Source organism: Ceratotherium simum, chromosome 3 (genome assembly GCF_057802395.1).
Source record: "Ceratotherium simum simum isolate JZ-2026a chromosome 3, ASM5780239v1, whole genome shotgun sequence".
Taxonomy (NCBI): domain Eukaryota; kingdom Metazoa; phylum Chordata; class Mammalia; order Perissodactyla; family Rhinocerotidae; genus Ceratotherium; species Ceratotherium simum.
In genome coordinates, this window is record NC_141902.1 from 52,229,162 (window position 1) to 52,251,240 (window position 22,079).

General features: G+C 42.9%; 1 protein-coding gene across 5 annotated transcripts in view; it reads left to right on the forward strand.

Moving 5' to 3' along the window:
- CGNL1 (cingulin like 1) overlaps positions 1-22,079 on the forward strand; it is a 157,137-nt gene that overhangs the window by 70,947 nt on the left and 64,111 nt on the right. For all 5 annotated transcript variants that reach the window (XM_087427755.1, XM_087427762.1, XM_087427768.1 and 2 more), the window contains exon 8: positions 3,723-3,935. In XM_087427755.1, coding sequence (XP_087283881.1) covers positions 3,723-3,935 — 213 coding nt within the window. The remainder of the gene's footprint in view (positions 1-3,722; positions 3,936-22,079) is intronic.

Below are 22,079 nucleotides of genomic sequence, written 5' to 3' on the forward strand. Positions count from 1 at the left end.
CAATCTTGGCTCTACCCCTTAGAAGCTGTGCGATCTTAGGCATGTTAGCCTCTCAGAGCTCCAGTTTTTTTTTTTTTTCATTTATGAATGAGAATAATAATAGTCATCTCCTTGGATTTTTATTTTTATGTTTTTCCCCAAAGCCCCAGTAGATAGTTGTTTATCATAGTTGCACATCCTTCTAGTTGCTGTATGTGGGGCATGGCCTCAGCATGGCCGGAGAAGCGGTGCGTCGGTGCGCCCCCGGGATCCAAACCCGGGCCACCAGTAGTGGAGCGCGTGCGCTTAACCGCTAAGCCACGGGGCCGGCCCACATCCTTGGATTTTTAGAAATGCTTACCACAGTTCTTATTACGTAGTAAATGCCAAACACAGTCAACTTTTATAGCCCCCACCCCAATACATACACATTAGGTTTCTTTCTTCTGGCTACTTGCATGTATGCGACTAGCCTGGATGTGTATGGGTTTGAAAGCACTGATTCTGAATGACCAAGATTTTTTCTTGTTTTCTTTAATTGAAGTCTACAGAGAGGCATTCAGTTCTAACGGATATTTCCTTGTATTTGGAAGTTTATGTGTTTTCTCTCTCTTTGGCTTGATATAATTAGCAGTAAAGCCACTGAGGTGATGAAGTGAAGTTTTTGAAATCTCCTGTGCCTTTTGGTCTCTACTCTGGAAAACTTCAAGTGCTGCTAGGTGATATGGTGAAGTATAATCTGATTGGATTTGTGCAACACAGTCCACTTAAGCAATAGCCCCAGCCACAGATAACAACATGTCGGTGTAGAATGGACCATAAAACCTAGGTTCTTGACATGCGTTGCGGCAGTACATGAAAAGCAGCACAAAACACAGATATATCCTGGAAGAGATAAGTGTGGGAAGAGGAACTGTCTTATCGTCAAAACAATTGAGAAATGTGTGAGAGTAAGAGCAGGATACGGGTTAGAATCACAGGGGCTGTTGTGAAGAGGCTGGCAGGGCCTCCAGGAAGACGTACAGGGGTAGCCAGTAGCAACAGTGTTGGGGGGGTTCTCTGACACTCCTTAAGGAGGGGCTGGCCAGTGGCAGCAGCAGGCTGCCCTGTCCTCTTCGATAAATATCAGGACGGGATGTGTTTTCTTACGATTTGGTTATGTGTTCTGTGTTTGGTGCTTTAGAAGAGCCAGAGTTGCCCTAGTTCCCTGGATGAATCTCTTGACCTTTCATCTGAGCTTATCAATGCCTACTAGCTAGATTCTTGGAGGACTAAGTCTTGTTCTATGCAATGCAGCTCTACCCTGAGATTGCAGAGGTTCTCCTGGTTTAATGGCTGTGCATATCCTCGAGAAAAGGAAAGAGATTCTGTTCTCAGGTATATGTACTTAAGTCTATACGAACAGTTTCATCCCCTCACCAATGACATACTTCTTGAAGGGAGAGTAGCTTGTCATCTCTGAGGCCTCGGGTCCCCAGGTGGCAACTATTCCTCCGGTTCTCCAGGAGCTCCAAGAGAACAGGATGTATATTTACTCGGAAGTCACCCGTGAAAGAATAGACTAGTTCAGAATTCTGAGCTCTTCAGACTCCTGCTATACTCTGCGTTAATTTATTTATATCCAGAACAGACATGCTGCCAATATCATTGATCCATGCATCAAAAATATAATAAATCTGATCTATATCCTTCTTTTCAGGAGCTGACAGTCTAGCAGGGGAGATAATACAAGAATGTAAATATGTGGACTGCAATGTAAAAAAAGTATTAAGTGCTGCGAGAAGTACAGCTAAAGTGAGATGGGTATTCAAGAAGGGAATTTAAGGAAGACCTGTTGGAGGAGGTTATTTAGTATCAGAGTCTTGAGAGATTTTCTGAAAGCAGAGAGAGGTGGGCCTGAGAGGGAAGAAGGGTGCTCCAGACAGAGGATGCTGTGTGGATGATAGCAGAGGCCGCAGGTAGGGACTGGTTGCGGGGAGCAGTTGAGTGGCTGTTGTGAACCACCTGGGCAGGAGGTGATGCGCACCTAAACCAGGGAGGTGTGAGGGAAAGGATCTAAGATGATACGGAACTAACGGTTTGGTTGTGAGGGACAAAGACAAGAGAGGTCAAGTTTGCTGCCAAGTTCCTTAGCTCGTGAGCTCTGAGCGGGTGATGCCATTCACAAGAATAATGAACAGAGGAAGAGGAAAGGAAAGAACGTGATGAATTCACTGAAGAACATGAACCTACTGAATCTGAGGTGCCTGTGGGGCGTCAGACGGACGTGTCTAGCAGGTCATTGGAAGTGCAGGTCTGAACTCATATAAGGGTTGGAGGTAAAGGTTTGGGAGTTATTTACGCAGAGTGAATAGTTGGGAAAAAAAGTAGATGAGCTTGCCAAAAAAGAATGAAGAATGCAAAGTTGCATTCTTGGGGATCATCTTAGCTTTTGGGAAGAGCGAGAAAAGCCAGAAAAGATTGTTACAGAAAAAGTGGCCTGAGGGAAGAAAGCAGGAGAGTGTACTGTCTTTGAACTGCAAGGCAAAGGAGAATTTTAAGGAGACAGGTGGGGAGGATCAAAGAGGGGTCAAGAAAGTGAGGACTGAGAAGAGGCCATCGGGTATGGTGATTAGGAGGTCACTGTGACCTTGGAGGGGGCAGTCTTAGTAGAGTAGGAACAAAAGCCATCTAGCAAGAGATTAAGGAGTGGATAGGTGGCCAAGAAGTAGAGAAAATGAATAAAAATTATATTTCAAAAAGTTTGGTGGTAAAGCTTGTTTTTTTTTTTGGCCGTTGACTCAGGATTCTTGTGCCCTGAGAGAAAGAACATAGATTCAAGGAAACGGAAATGAACAAAATGACAGAAAAAATAAAGATAGCTGATAGAGTAAAGACTTGGAGCAGGCTGGCAAGGGACAGCTCATTGTCTGTGACATGGCTTTGGGTGGAGAAAAGGTCTGGAGTGCAGAGAAGAGCTTGAGAGGAGAGGAAGCTGAGGCAGTCGTGCCCAAGTCCTGGCTGAGTGGGAGGTGTCTGCCGGAGAGGGCGAGTCTCGAGCTAGAGGAGAGCTGAGCAGGTCTAGGACAAAGATGGCGAAGTAAAAAGAATGCTGAGTTTTGGCAGGGCATACTTGGGTTTAGGTAATGCGATTTGTAGTGGAACTTGTTGCCCCAGTTTTATGACTTTCCTCATGAACTCTTGGCGGTTAAGAAGGAGAAAATGTGAATATTGTGCCCTGCTCAGATGGACAAGTGTGATAGAAAGAGAATGGGGCAGAGTCATCCCAAGTACTAAGATCATGGATTAAGGGTTTAACCACACGCAGAGTTCTAGGGGGGTGTCAAGGAAGCAAGGCCTGTGGGAAGGAAGCAAGCAGCAGGTGGGCCTGTCCCCCGTGAAACAACAGCACGTCAAGGCCAATAGCAAGGGAAACAGACCATTACACAGAAATGAAATGAGAGAGAAAAGCCAGACATGTCCCCTCAAGGCAATGAAAATTAAATCAGTTTCTCTTTTCTCTCTCAAATTAAATCAAATCTCAAAAAAGCTAAAGACAGACATATCAAGAGGAATGGTGGCCTCTGAGAAGTGAAAGGGGAGAGGAAGAGATCGTCTAAACTGGAAGACATGTGAGGGGGTAGAGAGTGGAGGACAGGTGAGAGCATGGCGCTCGTCTGAGTGGCCAAATTGGAGAGGAGATGCAGGGCCACTTGACAAAGATGTTCGATCTTCACCTCCCCGTCCACGTTTCCTCTGTTTAGGAACTCTTAGAGGCAAAACGAGATCTTCAAGATCTGCTCATTGCCAAAGAGGAGCAGGAAGACCTCTTGAGAAAGAGGGAGCGTGAACTCACTGCCCTGAAGGGAGCCCTGAAAGAAGAGGTTTCCAGCCACGACCAGGAGATGGACAAACTGAAGGAGCAGTATGACGCCGAGCTGCAGGCCCTGAGGGAGAGTGTGGAAGAAGCAACCAAGGTGAGTCAACCGAATCAGCGCGTCAGACCGTAGAGGGTATCGGGACGGGGCAAGAGAATCTGGCTTGGGAACAGATGGCAGGGCAAGACCGCCTCTCCCACACCATTGCCAGTTGTTTCTCTTCTTTTTCCTTTCAGAGTGCAACTCAGTTTCGTCAGTTTGTTCGCAGAGAATAAGCTCAACAGTTCTGCTGTTGACCATTTTAAGTCTGTGAGATTTAGAGGCCCATGAAGTTCTGTAGCCCCTTACAGAGTGGAGCATTGTACCCCTCTAGGCGTTTCTAAGGGTCTGAGGACTAGGGCGTTGTGTGGCTTTGCTAATGGGGTGGGATTGCAGACAGGACCCAAATTTCTGGAATCCTTCACCCCTGCCCTAGCCTGTTCCTTCTGACTTGTGAAGCCTTTTGTTAGACAGTTCAAGTTCTTTTCTCAGCAAAGTTACAAGAGAGTTAATTGGCTGAATTGCCCAAACTCTTGCAAGATAATTTTTCTCTTAATTGAATTCTTGGCCCCGACAAAGACGTTCTAAATTATGTTGAAGTCTTTTGGTGCGGGCCTCATGTTGGCTGTTGAAGAAGAGAAAAGCAGTGTTTTGAAGGGGAAAATGCTTTGAAATATCATGCCATCTTTAGGGAAAGAGGGGAATTACAAAGTATAAATTTTTTAGAGTCTCTGCAATATATAGGTTAAAGATGATGAAGAAAGAACTCTCAGTATCGTTCGTTTATTCTGTGATGAATACAGTGACAGCTCAGAGCTAGTAGGCCGTCTCTCCCGTAAGCGCCATCATGATTCACTGATTTTCAATTATGGCATGGTAATTGCAAATGACAAGAAGTGAAAGATGGGTTTGTTTGTTATAACAATAAAAAGTCTGGGAAATAGACTGTTTGGGGTGATTATAACTGAGACGGTTAAAAAAAAAAGCCTCTTGTTGATTGGCCTATCTTAGCTGTTTTTGAGATTCAGTTTAGTTTAAGGGAGAAAAGCGAAACATTTAATTTTCAGTGCGTTGAGGAGACATGTCTGTTTTTTCCTTCTCATTTCCTTCTGTGTCCTTGCTAGTGGCCTTTTGTGCTGTTGCGTGATCGTGTACATGCCCATAGACTACTGAGTGAAAGGATTCTCCTCTGGACCCATCATGTCTTTATCACCTTCAGACCTCGCGTCAAAGCTCGAGTTAACATGGTATATTCATTGAAAGGTAGTTGAACATGGTGTTTAGGCATGTTTATAGTGATTTGACTATAAGGAAAATTAAACTAGTACCACATGTGAGATGCAAGGTATTTATTGGAAGCGTCTAGATTCTTCACTGTCACAGATAGTATAAGTGGGGAAGGGAAACATGGTAGACAAAAGAGGATATCTTTGTTGTATGGAATCGAGATAATCTGTAGAGATTTAGGCTATTGCACTTTGACCCTTTCAAAAGTCAACACTGTATGTTAGTTCACGGTACTTTCATTAGGCCAATTCAAGAAGGACAACTGTATTGACCCACATCAGTCTGTGAAAGAAATAACAGGTGAGTTAGCCAAGACATATATCATTGTCAGAGAATGTAGGGTTTCTGAGCACCAGGAAGCTAACACAAAGGGGTTCACCTTAGCATCCAATGGGGTGCATGCCAGTGAGGCTGTTTGCCCCAGGTTATATTCTATACTGCTTCCAGCATCTTTACCTAAAAGAACAAATCTGATCGTGTCAGCCTTTGCTTAAGTAACTCGCTTGGCTCCCCATTGCCCCAGACTTAAGTTTAACATTGTTAGCATGGTAGGCAATAGAAGTCCCTTTTCTGCCTGACCCTGTCTCCAGAAAACTCCATATTCTTTTAGTCATCTCACCTCTTTGCACAAGTAGAGTGACTTCCTTCCACCTTCCTGCCTGACTAGCTTCTTTCGTCCTTTAACACCCTCCCCAAATGTCCTCTCCTCTGTGAAGGTGCCCAGACGGATACCTCCACTCCCCTTGGTGGAATTACTTGCATCTTCCTTAAGGTTTCTGTTGCACCCTGATTATCCTCTACTGTAGTTTGTATCGTACCATGTTGTAATTTATTGTCATGTCTTCCGACTCTAGTAGACTCTGAGCTTCTTAAGCACAGGGGCCATTTTTATCCCTTTTCTTTTCCTGGAGTGGGAGTGGCAAACTCAAGTACATTAGGGGCCAGATAGGGACATAAATGAGTGAAGCTCTGGCTGTGCTGTTGAGGTGATGGTAGGGCATAGTGGGGACTGTGGCAAGCTGGAAAGTGTGTCCTTTGCTGTAGGGTCTGTTGTTTCTCTGCTGCAGCTGAAAGTTGCCAGTGAAGGAATGCTGGTCCCGTGTTGCTAGAGCTCTCAATTTTTAAGGAGAAGCCAGATATCTGGATGTTGCTGTGAGATCTCTTGACTTTTAAGCATTGCTTGAAATTAAAAAAAAGGAAGCACATAGACCAAACACAACCCATCAGCAGTTGACAGTGTGTGATCTTTGTACCCTGAGCTTGGCTTAGCATACAGTCACGCCTGCAGTGTCTGACGTGTAGAAGTAAGCAGAGGCCAGATTTCCCTCCTAACTGGGTTGTCAGTCTGTGCTGTGTGGTTCGTACTGGATTTTCTCTGATGATGATGTAAGGGGTCACTTAGGAAACTCTGCTATTACTCTGTGAATTTCTGTGCCTTACTTTTGAGTTCCCCTGCAGTTTCTTAAAGAGGATCATGATTGTATTTTTAGCTTTTGCCTCTGAAGGTGGTTGCTCAACAAATGTGATAGAATCATATTTCCTGGAAAAAATTCTGTCAGTTTAGTGGATGGACGCTGCCTTTTTGTTAAATTATTTACAGATTGGTATTATATAATAGAATTTTAAGATTATTAAGTACTTGGAGGAGACTGAATTAAATATAATTTTTTAATTTGGTAAAGAGTGTGTCTTAAATTTGTACACTAGCCTTTAGCCTGTTCCTGCCCCAGGGAAGGACCCACCCACCACTGTGACTAAAAGCTGATATTTCTTGAAGGAACTGTGTTGCATTAAAAAGCTTATTTCCTTGGTAAGTCTTAGGAGCCAGGGCAACCTCCTGTCATCAGTTTTTCTAACTTTTGCTGCTTTCCCAGGGCCAAAAACCCCTGAAGTGCTATTTTCTCATTGTCAAGTAACAAATATTTTATCCTGGCCTGAGCTTGAACACTAAAAGTTTAAAATTTCTAGAACATTTGGTGAAAACTGTCAAATTATATTAAGAGCATTTTACAGGAATTCCAAACAGTTACTCTGTAAAAGTGGTTTTTGTAGACCCAAACATCCTTACCTTTTTAAGAACAGATTGCTCAACAGAGGAGAATTCATGAACATCTTGGTTATGTGGGGTTTCCTCATGCTGCAGGGCGAATTGTACCTCTCCCACAGAGCATGACTGGTTTGGGTCATTAGGTGAGCTCCTTCAGTTCCCTTCCCATAGAGCAATGGATCTTCACGGTGTGTTAGAAAGGGGATTCGATCTATCAAACGTTCTTTGAAAGGATGGTAAAATACTTTGACATCTTATCTCATAACATTCTTTTTTCTGTATGTCCTTTTATACTCTTTCCAGTTTTGAAAAGGATGTGTCTTCTTTCTCCCTGGGTTCGTGACAGTGGCTGGAATCTATGTGAAGAAATAGACAGTCAATGGGGATGTGAATGACTGCCGTCTGGGAGTAAAAGGAAGACCGTCCACAGCTGTTAGCTTCTCTTTCTCATCCCTACCCCTTCCTATCTCCAACTCTTGTGCAAAAGAGAAGTGCGGACAGTATACTGTTTTCAGATTTCTTAAAGAGTAGGCTCAGCTCAAATTCCAGGTCCTGCAGGCACGTTCCTAGTTCCCTCTTGAAGCTTACAGTTTCCAGGGACCTGGTGTTATTAGAAATTTTGTTTTTGGTTTTCTCTTCCCTCTCATGCTAAGGACTGTCGTCATTTTCCACTCAGCATCCTCCATGGCCTTGGTATTTACGAGGTATTCAATGAACGTTTGTGGATCAGAGGGATGAATAGACAAAAGGGGAGATGCCCTTTGAGTCCTGGCAATCCCAAGACCAGGCATTAGACTGTTTTGGGGTCTCATTTATAAATTAAATTTTTTTCTTATGAAAATGAACAAATCTTGTCTGTTGGGAGCAATAGCATAGTATTAATGTTAATCTTGGAAAGACTAATTTTGCATCTAAAAGCTGCAGGTATTTTGAGGATGATAAAAGAGCCACTTTTATTTTTGTGTTGGGTGATATGATTCTGGACCATTAGACACTTTCAGAATGCCTGACATTAACAGTTAGGCAACAAATATCTCTTAAATGAATGCATGAGGGAGAAGAGGAGGGAAATGAAGGTGTGTGAGATATTCTTGCTGTCCTTCACTTCTCCATTTGTATTATTTTTAAATACAGCATTTACAAATTTACTTACTGAACAGTTGCCAAGTGCAATTGCCAAGTGCAAGATATTGTGCTCAGTTCTGTGAGGGTTATGAAGATAAATCAGATAGAATCTATCTTCCAGAAGATTGAAGGGGAGATCAGTAGCACTCAATCTGATTATAGTTTGTTGTTGTTAGTGCCGTTGAGTTGATTCCGAGTCCTAGCGACCATGTGTACAGCAGAGTGGAACCCTGCCTGGTCTTTTTGCACCATCCTCTCACCTTCCAGCTCTATATCAGACAAGGCTCTGCTGCTATTCATAGGGTTTTCATGGCCATTTTTTTGCGGAAGTGGGTGGCCAGGTCCTTCTTCCTAGTTTGTCTTAGTCTGGAAGCTCCGCTGAAACCTTTCCACCATGAGTGAGCCTGCTGGTGTTTGAAATATCGAGGGCATAGCTTTCAGCATCATGGCAACATGCAGCCACCACAGTGTGACAACTGATAGACGGGTGGTGTGGTTCCCTGACTGGGAAATGAACCTGGGCCACGGTAGTGAGAGCGTGGAATCTTTTTTTTTTTTTAATAATTTTATTTATTTATTTTTCCCCCAAAGCCCCAGTAGATAGTTGTATGTCATAGCTGCACATCCTTCTAGTTGCTGTATGTGGGACGCGGCCTCAGCGTGGCCGGAGAAGCAGCGCGTCGGTGCGCGCCCGGGATCTGAACCCGGGCCGCCAGCAGCGGAGTGCACGCACTTAACCGCTAAGCCACAGGGCCGGCCCAGAGAGCGTGGAATCTTAACCACTAGACCATCAGGGCTGGCTGATTACAGAGTAGGAGTGAGTAAATGCCTCAAGTGAAGTGGAGATAAAATGCTAGAGGAGATGGCTTGTGCTTGGGAGGGGGGCTAGTGGCAATCAGGAAAGGCTTCATGGAGGGGGCAGTATTTAGGTTGGGCTGTGAAAGGTGAGTGGTATTTGGACATGTGAGCATGGAGGCTGAGGACATTTTGGGTATAAGCAACACCTTGTGGGTGGAAGAGTGAGATGTGTGTCTGGGCTGGGCCTTGTGGAGCAGTAGAAGTTAAGGTGGCTACAGATTAAAAGAGACTTTTAAGAGGCAAGGACCCAGATCCGATGCATGGACCCTGTTTGGATCCAACTATAAAACCAACTTTAAAAAAAAAAAGAAATTGAAATCATGGGGATATTTAAACACTGTCTCTCTATTTAACAATGTTAAGAAATAATGTGAACAAATTTTTTAGTAGTGATAATAGTGTTATTGTTTTAAAGGGTCTTTATCTTTTAAAGAAACATGCTGAAGGATTTATGGGTGAGATGATAGGGTATCTAGAATTTGCTTTAAAATAATCCACTTGGAGGAGAAAGTGAGTAGGGGTGTGGATGAAACAAGATTAGCCATATGTTGATAAGTGTTAAAGCTGGGTGATGGATAAGTAAAAGTTTAAACTATACTATTCTTTCTACTTTTGCTAATGTTTGAATTTTTTTTTTTTTTTTGTGAGGGGGATCAGCTCTGAGCTAACATCCAATGCCAATCCTCCTCTTTTTGACGAGGAAGATTGGCCCTGGGCTAACATGTGTGCCCATCTTCTTCTACTTTATATGGGACGCTGCCACAGCATGGCTTGACAAGCGGTGCGTTGGTGCGCACCCGGGATCCAAACCTGCGAACTCCAGGCCGCCAAAGCGGAGGGTGCACACTTAACTGCTGCGCCACTGGGCTGGCCCCTGTTGGAAATTTTTTATAATAAAAAGTTGTGTTTTTCACACCCACAACACAAGATAGAATAAGGTATAAAAAGAACGACTTAGAAGGGGAAGAGGAAAGAGATTGAATTGACTTAGTATAAGGAAATAAGAGGCCATCAGATAATGGACTATCTCATACACAAGATTTTTTTATACAAACCTCAAGGTAACCACTAAACAAATAATCAAAACAAAATCACATATGATAAACAAAGAGAAAACTAGAAGAGTCATAATAAGATAGAACAACCAAACTGAATTGGCAGTCCGAAACAAATGGGACAAGAAACAAAGGAAATGCAAAAGAACCGGAAAATAAATGACAAAACAGCAACATTAAGCCCTCATATATCAATAATTACCCTAAATGTAAATGGATTGAACTCTCCAATCAAAAGATACAGAGTGGCAGGATGGATTAAAAAGCAAGACCCAACAATATGCTGCCTCCAGGAAACACATCTCAGCTCTAAAGACAAGCACAGTCTCAGAGTAAAAGGATGGAAGACCATACTCCAAGCTAATGGCAGACAAAAGAAAGCAGGTGTTGCCATACTCATATCAGACAAAGTAGACTTCAAGATAAAACAGGTCAAGAGAGACAAAGAAGGGAAATATATAATGATAAAAGGGACACTCCACCAAGAAGACATATCAATTATAAATATATATGCCCCAACATAGGAGCACCAAAGTTCATAAAGCAACTATTAACAAACCTAAGAGGAGACATTAACAACAACACAATAATAGTAGGGGATCTTAATACCCCACTTACATCAATGGATAGATCATCCAGACAAAAAGTCAATAAAGAAACAGTGGACTTAAATGAAAAAGTGGACAAGATGGACCTAGTAGACATATACAGAGCACTCCATCCAAAAACAGCTGACTACGCATTCTTCTCAAGCATGCCTGGAACATTGTCAAGGATAGACCATATGTTGGGAAACAAAGCAAGCCTCAATAAATTTAAGAAGATTGAAATCATAACAAGCATCTTTTCAGACCCTAATGCTATGAAACTGGAAATCAACCATGAAAAAAAAACTGGGAAAGTGACAAAAATGTGGAGATTAAACAACATGCTACTGAACAACCAATGGATCATTGATGAAATTAAAGGAGAAATCAAAAAATATCTGGAAACAAATGAAAATGAAAATATGCCATACCAAATCACATGGGATGCAGCAACAGCAGTCCTGAGAGGGAAACTCATAGCGATACAAGCCACCTTAACAAACAAGAAAAAGCCCAAATAAGCAACCTTAAATTACACCTAACAGAACTAGGAAAAGAAGAACAAACAAAGCCCAAAGTCAGCAGAAGGAGAGAAATAATAAAAATCAGAGCAGAAATAAATGAAATTGAGACCAAAAAAACAGTAGAAAGGATTAATGAAACAAAGAGTTGGTTCTTTGAGAAGATAAACAAAATTGACAAACCCTTAGCCAGACTTACTAAGAATAAAAGAGAAAAGGCTCAAGTAAATAAAATTAGAAATGAAAGAGAAGAAATTACAACGGATACTACGGAAATACAAAGGATTATAAGATAATACTATGAGAAAATATATGCCAACAAATTGGACAATCTAGAAGAAATGGATAAATTCTTAGACTCATACAACCTCCCAAAACTGAATCAAGAAGAAATGGAGAATCTGAATAGACCAATCACAAGTAAAGAGATTGAAATAGTAATCAAAAACCTCCCAAAAAATAAAAGTCCAGGACCAGATGGATTCTCTGGTGAATTTTACCAAACATTCAAAGAAGATTTAATACCCATCCCTCTCAAACTATTCCCAAAAATAGAGGAAGATGGAACACTTCCTAACTCATTCTATGAGGCCAGCATCACCCTGATAGCAAAGCGAGACAAAGACAATACAAAGAAGGAAAATTACAGGCCAATATCGCTGATGAACATAAATGCAAAAATCCTCAACAAAATATTGGCAAACCAAATACAGCAATACATTAAAAAGATCATACACCACGATCAAGTGGGATGTATACCAGGGACGCAGGGATGGTTCAACATCTGCAAATCAATCAACGTGATACACCACATCAACAAAACAAAGAGTAAAAATCACCTGGTCATCTCAATAGATGCAGAGAAGGCATTTGACAAGATCCAACATCCATTTATGATAAAAACTCTCAACAAAATGGGTATAGAAGGAAAGTACCTCAACATAATAAAGGCTATTTATGACAGACCCACAGCCAACATTATACTCAATGGGGAAAGACTGAAAGCCATTCCTCTGTGAACAGGAACGAGGCAGGGCTGCCCACTCTCACCACTCTTATTCAACATAGTACTGGAGGTTTTGGCCAGAGCAGTTAGGCAAGAAAAAGGAATAAAAGGAATCCAAATAGGCAACGAAGAAGTGAAACTCACTATTTGCAGATGACATGATTTTATATATAGAAAACCCTAAAGAATCCATTGGAGAACTATTAGAAATAATCAACAACTACAGCAAAGTCGCAGGGTACAAAATCAATCTACAAAAATCAGATGGGTTTCTGTATGCTAATAACAAACTAACACAGAGCTCAAAAAGATAATACCATTTATAATTGCATCAAAAGGAATAAAATATCTAGGAATAAATCTTACCAAGGAGGCGAAAGACCTATACAGTGAAAACCACAAGACGTTATTGAAAGAAATCGATGATGACATAAAGAAATGGAAAGAGGTGATATTGCCTCTTTCCACCTCTTGCCACCAAGACAGCGATATTGGCCTGTAATTTTCCTTCCAATCCCATGCACGTGGATTGGAAGAATAAACATAGTTAAAATGTCTATATTACCTAAAGCAATCTACAGATTCAGTGCAATCCTAGTCAGAATCCCAATGACATTCTTCACGGAAATAGAAAAAAGAATACTAAAATTCATATGGGGTAACAAAAGACCCCGAATAGCTAAGGCAATCCTAAGAAAAAAGAACAAACCTGGAGGCATCACAATCCCTGACTTCAAAACATTCTACAAAGCAATAGTAATCAAAACAGCATGGTACTGGTACAAAAACAGACACACAGATCAATGGAACAGAATTGAAAGCCCAGAAATAAAACCACACATATACGGACAGCTAATTTTCGACAGAGGAGCTAAGAACATACAATGGAGAAAGGAAAGTCTCTTCAATAAATGGTGTTGGGAAAACTGGACAGCCACATGCTAAAGAATGAAAGTGGACCATCTGCTATCGCCATTCACAAAAATTAACTCAAAATGGATCAAAGACCTGAAGGTGAGACCTGAAACTATAAAGCTCATAGAAGAAAATATAGGCAACACACTATTTGACATTGGTCATAAAGGAATCTTTTCGGATGACATGCCTACCCAGACTAGAGAAACCAAAGAAAAAATAAACAAGTGGGACTTTATCAGATTAAAGAGCTTCTACAAGACAAATGAAACCAGAATCAAGATGAACAGACAACCCACCAGCTGGGGGAAAATATTTGCAAAGCATATATCTGACAAGGGGTTAATCTCCATAATATATAAAGAACACACACAACTGAACAACAAAAAAAACAACCTGATCAAAAAATGGGCAGAGGAAATGAACAGACGCTTCTCCAAAGAAGATATACAGATGGCCAATAGGCACACGAAAAGATGTTCAACATCACTAATCATCAGGGAAATGCAAATCAAAACAACACTAAGATATCACCTCACGCCCGTTAGAATGGCTATAATCACCAAGAAACAGAGAAACAGAACCCTCATACATAGCTGGTGGGAATGCAAACTGGTACAGCCTCTATGGAAAATGGTATGGAGATTCCTCAAAGAATTAAAAATAGAAATACCCTATGATCCGGCTATCCCACTACTAGGAATCTATCCAACAAACCTGAAATCAACAATCCAAAGGGGCTTATACACCCCTATGTTCATTGCAGCATTATTCACTATAGCCAAGAAGTGGAAGCAACCTAAGTGTCCCTCGACTGACGATTGGATCAAGAAGATGTGGTATATATATATATATATATACAATGGAATACTACTCAGCCATAAAAAAAAGACAAAATTGTCCCATTTGCAACAACATGGATGGGCCTGGAGGGTATTATGTTAAGTGAAATAAGCCAGAAAGAGAAAGACAAACACTATATGATCTCACTCATATGTGGAATATAAACCAGCACATGGACAGAGAAAACTGTATTGTGGTTACCAGGGGCAATGAGGGTAGGAGGTGGGCACAAGGGGTGAAGGGAGACATATATATGGTGATGGACAAACAAAAATGTACAACCCAAAATTTCACAATGTTATAAACTATTAAAACATCAATAAAAAAAAAGTTGCGTTTTTTTTTTTAAGAACAACAGAAAAAGATTTAAAATAGAAAAGGTGAGGTGGAGTGAGATTGTGAAGACTATTTGAATACCATAATGCCAGGACAGAAGAGTGGTTTTTTAATCGGTAAGAGATCACCTGATTTTTTATTAGGGACCTGATGGGGATATGACTTTGTCCTGGTGTGACCTGGAGGGAGGAGAGGTTAGAAGTTGGAAGAATGGTTCGAAGTAAGGAGTGAAGAGGAATGAGCTGCAGGTAGGGACTGAGGAGAGGCAGGGCTGACAGGAGAAACCCCACAGCGGGTATGATGATGATGAGGTGAGGGGGTGAGAAGAGATAAAGCCAAGCCCAAGGTGTTGCTTCTGGGTGCCTGGAAGGAGGCCTTGCTGGGAATGGGAAAGTTCCAGTGGGGCCTCTGGGGGCAGGCGGTTAGTGAGAGACACGGCGGCCCTGTCATTGGGTGGAGTGGTGAGCGAGTCCATGAGGGTAGGGGGACACTGCTGGGGGCTGTGCCAGGACAGAGGGAAGGGAAAGGGGGCTTAGGATAGAAGAGGAGGACACAGATGCAGAGCTGGGAAGAGAAGCAGCCAGGTCCAGTAACAGGAAAGCCAGGGGAAGAGTGTTGTGTTTGGCTTACTTAATGATATATCTGAGAAACTTCTAAAAGCAGCCTGTTTTTGCATTATGTATTTATATACTGAATTTCTGTACTTTTATATTGTTCTGCTCCTCCTAGTGTAGTTTCTCTCTAACGTTACCTATGTTTTATATTCTATAACCATTACAGAAATTTTATTCAAATTCAGTAATGTTGAAACTTTTTTTCCTTCAAAACTGTCCTCAAGTTATGGTTGTGTGTTTGTGTTTCACCTCAAAATTTGGAAATGTCACTCAATCTTATAAAAATGAATATGTACTTCGGTGCTCCTTTCTCATATCCCTTCTAGATTTTTCCTTCTTTCTTTCCTACCAATCTGTGAACGGTTTCTTTCAAAGCGTGAGGTCAACCGAGGGTCAGATGGTAAAACCAGTGCTAATCTCAGAATCAGTGGAATTGCCTCCCTTGAGACAGGGCTAATTCAGTGTAAAATCTCATTTCTCTCTTCTCTGAGGGAGCCAGGTTAGTGAGGGAAACTGTAAAAAAATGCTTGTTTCCTCAGTTTCTCAGCTTCAAATAATCAACTGACTCCTAATGACAACTGTTGAGAGCAGGCTGGAGAAGCAGTGGGGTTTGCAATCAGGTGCCCAGGTAAAGGAAGATACATATTTCTGCAGACTCAGGTGTGCCTAGAGTGGCATAGAACTTTCCATCGTAAAGTAAAATGGGAAAGAGTCAAGGTTATAAAGGTCTCCTTCCTTTCATTTTTTTTCTCTCTACTTTTTCCCCCCTAGAAATGACTCGTTTAATAATTACACCTTCTAATAATTGCATCACTCTTCTCATTCTGTGTTGCTTAAAAAGTAGCTAAGTAAGAGGTGTGGTTTGTTCCTTTTGAACCCTCCATCAAAGCCCTAGTCACACCCCCTCCCTGCTGTGACTCTGATCCCAGGTGTCCCATGGGTCCTGATGAGCTTCTCAGGGGGCCTTGGTGACCAATAAACAGGAAATCCCTGCACTTCATTCCTGATGTCTTAACCGAGCTGCCTAAGTCACTTGCTGTGGGTTGTAGAGGACAGAGTAAGAGTCCAAGATGTGCCGAGTCATTTTCATCAGATGTTCGAGTGTGTGTTACCAGGGCTGGTCACTGGGGGTACAAAGGCAGGCAAACCGTTGTCTCCAGCTTCGAGGACCTTTTACAGTCTCTTGGGGAGAAAGACGTGTAAGTAAGATGACGCTAAGTTACAGGTGCTATGGTTGAGGCACATGTAGGGTAGGAGATCGGGAAAGGCTTACTGCTTTAGATGGCAAAATTCAGGAGAGAAATGGCACACCCGTTATGTGACTTGACACCCTAAGTATCTTTTTTGTCCCAAATACTTAAGAATTAGAAATGAACAAGATACTTCCTTTTCCCAGGACCCCTCCAGGAGTTTCTGGACGTTAGCACACCTTTAGCCTGCTGCCTTTGACCCAACTCCTTTTAGTAAACTCAGAGGTAACAATTAGAATCACTGGAAAGGTTAAATAGTCTAAGTGCAAGACAAAGAAAGAATGTTGACCTGGGGGACGAGTAAAAATAGATTTCACGTATTAAAAAATCAGTTAGATTCCAGTTACGGTTAAGATTTCTGGAAGGTAGGACCTCATCAAATAAAATATTTACGTGGAGGGCTTCTACCTTTCCTGGTTGGGGTGACAGCTCTAAAGGGGCTCTCCTTTTGGGTCTGCTGTCCTGACTTTAGGTGAGTTGGCTTTTCCGTGGAGAGTGTGTTGGCCTTAGCATCGCAGTGCAGGAGGAGGAGCTGATGAATGGTTGCATTAGGAAGACTCTTCACGCAGGGACAGGTGGGACATTTGACAGTTATCACCCATGGTACCTTGAGGCCTCAGGGGTGTGGTTAGGGAGGAGGGCGTTTTCCCACACCTCCAGTGGGAGGGGTGGAGGCAGGGTGCCCAGGACACCCAGAGCACAGACGACCCAGAAAATCACAGTGAATTCACATGCAGTGCCAAGAGAAAGTGTTGAAACTTAATTGGGTGGAGAAAGGGGGTTAAAAACCTTGTCCTGGCCTCTGGAGGAGCAACCAGGCAGCCTGGTCTAAAAGGCGTGCTGTCTGTGCCTCGCCTGACTCAGGCTTCAAGCTGCAGGGAGGAGGGAGGAGAGCCCTTCCTGTTTCCATCTGTGATGAGGAGTGACCGGGGAGGAGGCTTAAATAGCTCAGGAGATCTGACGTTAATTAGTCAGCATCAACTCCTAACCATTAGGAATGGATTGTTGATATAGTTTTTGGAATCTCCATTCAATAACTAGTTCATTCAAGGTCATTAATTAATTAAGCAAATATCTATGGAGCATTTCATTTATGCCAGGCGCTGTGCTGGGTTGTGGAATAAAATGGACAAAAGAGGTGAGATAGACATTATTCAGTTAAATGCATGTATTAGTGTGTAATTCCATTGTGATAAGCGCTTTGAAATGGAGGGAAGGAGAGGAAGCTGCCTTGAGGAAAATGAGGATGGAGATCTGAAGGACGCATAGGAATTAAATAGATTTAAAAAAAACCTCACAACGTCTTCCAGGCAGAGGAAACAGCCTGTGCAAAGGGCTGTGGCAGGAGAGAGCGTGATCTATTCAAGGTGTTGCATGAAGCCCAGTGAGGCTGGGCTGTGAAGGGCAGTGGAAAGTCTGATGTGAGATGAAGTAGAGAGGAAAGCAGGGACCAGCTCATGCAGGCCTGTGTGGCGCCTCTTAAAGATTTCATTCTTTTTCCTAAGAGCAGTGGAAATCATGAAAGACTTTTAAACAGAGTGTGTGTGTGACATGAGCAGATTCCGTCTGTGGAAAGGAGTCTGCTCTGGTCTTTACAAGTGAGATGGAATGCCGTGGGATGGTTTATTCATGCTGCCACTGAAGAAGGAGGCATGGGCTCTCTGAGTTCTCTTCAGCGATGCAGTTCCATTTTTAATGGGATTATTACCTGTCCCTCTGTCTGCTAAAGGGCAGAAAGGGAAGTGAGTAGGGTTATCAAGGGCCCCCTTTTGTTTGTGAGGTTTTGCTCTTTGCTAAGTGCTGGTTGCCTGAATTTGTAAACTGTGTCTATGAGCAAATGGATGAGGGTGCATAGGGATCATGGATGAGGGAAAAGTTTGGTATGTTGGTGGTGAGGTTTGTAGGAAGAAAGTGTTCACTTGTTTCTTGCCTAATAAGGCTGTTATAATGTCTCAGTGCTGGAAATACCTTTAAACATTTGTAGAAGTAGAGAGAGTAACCTAGTGGGGTGCTTGCCTATCTCCCCAAATGGAATGAATGTTCTGAGATCTCGGAACCATCCACAGACACCACCCACACTCCGAGAGTGTGAGCAAGGCGGGAGCGATGGCTGCTGACTGAGGGCCAGTAACCAGATGCATTTCCAGGTATGGATATGGTCAGCCCACAGAACTGGGCAGTGGAATGAGAGGGGCTATTTTAAATAATCAAGGACAGTGCAGCCACTATAATATTGCAAATAGTTGAATCTTTAACATCTGAAAGGAAAATTGCTTTAATTTTATCAGAAATCCTACTCAATCTGTATTATATTTTCTCTGATCCTCTATACTCTCTCTGATCCTCTAAACTCTGTGTGATGAATATTTTTCTAAAATCTTGCCAGGATCGTTAAGTAGATTTCTACTTGGTAGAAAAATTTGGCATTGTTATTTGATCACTTTAAGCAGAAAATGGAACATGTCATAAGCTCTAAATCCATTAGATAAGAAGCAGTGTGGAAACAGAAATATCTACAATGTCAAAGCAAATCAGGATACATAAGGCAGTATGGTGGCCAGCCTCTGAGATGACCCCCAGGGATCCTACACTGCCTGGCACTCTTGCTGCTTTGTGGTCTCCTCCTATGTTGAATACTGCTGATCTGTGTGACCAGTAGGAGATGATGGAATGTGACTTCCAAGGCTGGGTCATAAAAGACATTGTGGCTTCCTCCTTGCTCCCTCTTGAATCATTTGCTCTGGGGAAGCCAGCTGTCATGTTGTGAGGGCCCTCAAGCAGTGTGTGGAAAGTCCTATGTGGTGAGGTCCTGAGGCTTCCTGTCAACAGCCTTGTGAGTGCACCATCTTGGAAGTGGATCCTCCAGCCCACTCATGCCTTCAGATGACTGCAGCCTTGGCCAACATCTTGACTGCAATCTCATCAGATTCTGAGCCAGAACTACCCAACTAAGTCACTTCTAGATTCCTTACCTTCAGAAACTCTGTGAGATAAGAAATGGTTACTGTTATTTCAGGCTGCTGAGTTTGGGGGCAATTTGTTATGCAGCAGTAGATAACTAATACAGCATTTGACAAAGCCGTCTCTTTTATGCTCCATTTCCTGATAGCCACCGACTCCAGCAGAACCACAGCATCCTTCCATACCCTTGGTCTAGTCCTTGTTTTGCTGGACTATGCCTGTAATTGATATGTCATTCTCCCCATCTTGAAGGAGGGACCATCTTATCCTTTGTATCCTCATCCTTCACCACCCCCTGTGCCTCGGTCTCTGCCAGTTAAACCCTGCCTGTCCTTCAGGGCTGAGTTCAGGTGCCCTCTTCTTTGTGTGGTCCAGCTGCTGCTCTCCTTTCTTTTTGAGATCCCAGAGCCTTCTGCCCCTCCCATAGCATTTATTATGTTTTGCTTTGCTTATAGTTGTTTTTTCACTCAGCACATGGAGTATCGTGTGAAACCTGGGGTGCAGACGTAGACAGGATGGTCTCTGCTCTTTGTTCTCCCACTGCCCAGTCCCAAGACAGACAAGAAAGTTGGCATTGCCGATTCGGCATGCTGAGTGATGGCATCCAGGTTTGGAGAGGCTTTTATACAGCATGTAAAGCAGAAATACAAAAAGGGATGACTTTGCTCCGTGTAGGCAGGCCAGGCCAGGTTCCTAAGAGGGAATGAGGCTAAGATTGAGTCTTGGGAGCAGTGGGAGTTAGCGAGGTTGACTTAGGGGTGGGAAAGAGCATTCCAGACAGAGGGAGCTTCATAAGCCGGAGCACGGGACATCTGGATAGTTCTCTTCTGAGATTTTAGGGATGGCCATTTCCTTATTCATTTTTGTACCCTCCATAGTCTTACCATGGGCAGTTAATAGATTTGTTTGTGTGTTCATTTACTTATTCATTCAACAGATATTTTTGAGTGCTTGCTATATGTGAGGTGCTGAACTAATATAAGTGGATTTAGGAGTGTTGTTGGATTGCAGTAGACACCACGAGAGCAGTAGGTGGCCTCTGCAGTGAGCAGATGTGGTTTAGTGGGTTTTGAGCTACAGATTAAGTCATGTGTTCATGGTGACCACACGTTAGGATTCTGGAAATATGTGTAAGAACAATCAGAGGCAGATGTAATGGAAAACTCCCCCTGCCCAGGGAACACTGGGAACAGAACTCGTTTGAGCCAGCGTTATTAGGTTGGTTTCATGCAAGTGAAAATACAGGGTAAGGTGTTTGTGCCACAGGGTGATCACAGCAGTTCTTACAGTAATGAATAAAGTATGTTGTTTTGTCAACGGTGAGTAGGAGTTGAGGGGAGAGAGGGCAGAGGAGAGGTTTGTTCCTTTTCTGGGAAATTCCAAAGTCGTGGATAGGCCTGATCCTTGGGGACTTACAGACGAAGGGGAGAATATGGCCAAGTGCACATATTTCTCCTTTTAACGCTTCCCCTCTTTTTCTTTCTTTTTGTTTTATTTGTTACATTTCTGCACATGTAGTGCAGTGGTCTCAAGTGTGTGGTCCAGAGAGAAGAAATGCTGTGTCTGGATTTAGGGAAACTCTGAGTCCACTTATAGTTAGAAACAAGGGCTGGATGTGCTTCAGAGACTTTTGGGAACAAGACTTGGGATAAAGTCAAGCAAATAAATGACAGAGCCCAGAAGAGGTGGCATTAGAGATGGATCTGAAAGTATTCAGGCAGATGTGGTATGGGAAGATGTGAAAACTTTGTCTTTTCCATCCCTGAGTTGTCCAAGAGCCTGAAGATCTCCATTCTGCACCAGAGAAAGTGTTGGCTAGATGACAGTGCAGGGAAGACTCAGATGCCTGCAAATTTAGTTGGAAAACACTGAGTTCTTCATAGCTTTGGAGCAAGAGCCAAGGCTTTAATAAGCTCTGGAAAATAGGCAGTGGGATTGTCCTGTGGAGTCCATATGGGAAATTCTTTTGAGCCAGTTGGGTTTATAAGTATGACCCTGAACTTGAGTCCAAGACGAGCCACACTCAAAGGAGCAGTATGCTGTTTGAAACCCCCATGCTCTCTGATCTGCAGAGTCCTGTCTGCCTGGTCAGACATTTTTCTTCCATGTCTCTAAGCCAGTGACCTGTGTGAGAAGAAGATTCCCATGTTCCTTCGATACTTGGTTTCTGAGACCCCAGGATGCCAGGCACTTACCCTGCCTACTGGGCTTCCTTCTACCAATGCTGTTGTGAACAGTTTCCCTAGCAGCCCCAACTCACTGTCGTTTCCCACATCTGTTCTTAGTGATGCTTCGAGGCAGAAGCAGATGCCTGTGCTGTGTACCATGTTTCCTACTGCTGAACTGGGGAGAAAATATGGCTGGCAGGCGGTGAACTCTGTGGCTGATTTGGGCCCAGTGGAGAACCAGGGTTAATAATTTACTATACCTCTGTGCAGCCACTGATGTTGACCTTGACAGAATTCTGGTAGAAATTAGAGCCTGGCCTGGCGTTTAACTAACAAGATAATATGACACAGAAATAACTTGTTGTTGAGAGGTTAATCCTGCCTCCGAGTTTACAGTTGACATTCATGTACCTCCGGAGCTGTTTGCATCCAACAGAGGAGAACTGTTTGCTCACCGTATTCGTAGTGTTCATGAGACAAAGATGTCACACAAGGTCAGGGGACCTGGCTTTATGTGGAGCTGCTCATCGTGGGAGGAGAACAAAAGCCACATTGATGGAGGAGCCCTGTAGCAGAGGCAGTAGAATAACATTTGGGCTTGGAGGGTATGGCTGGTGAAGAGGCTCCCCCT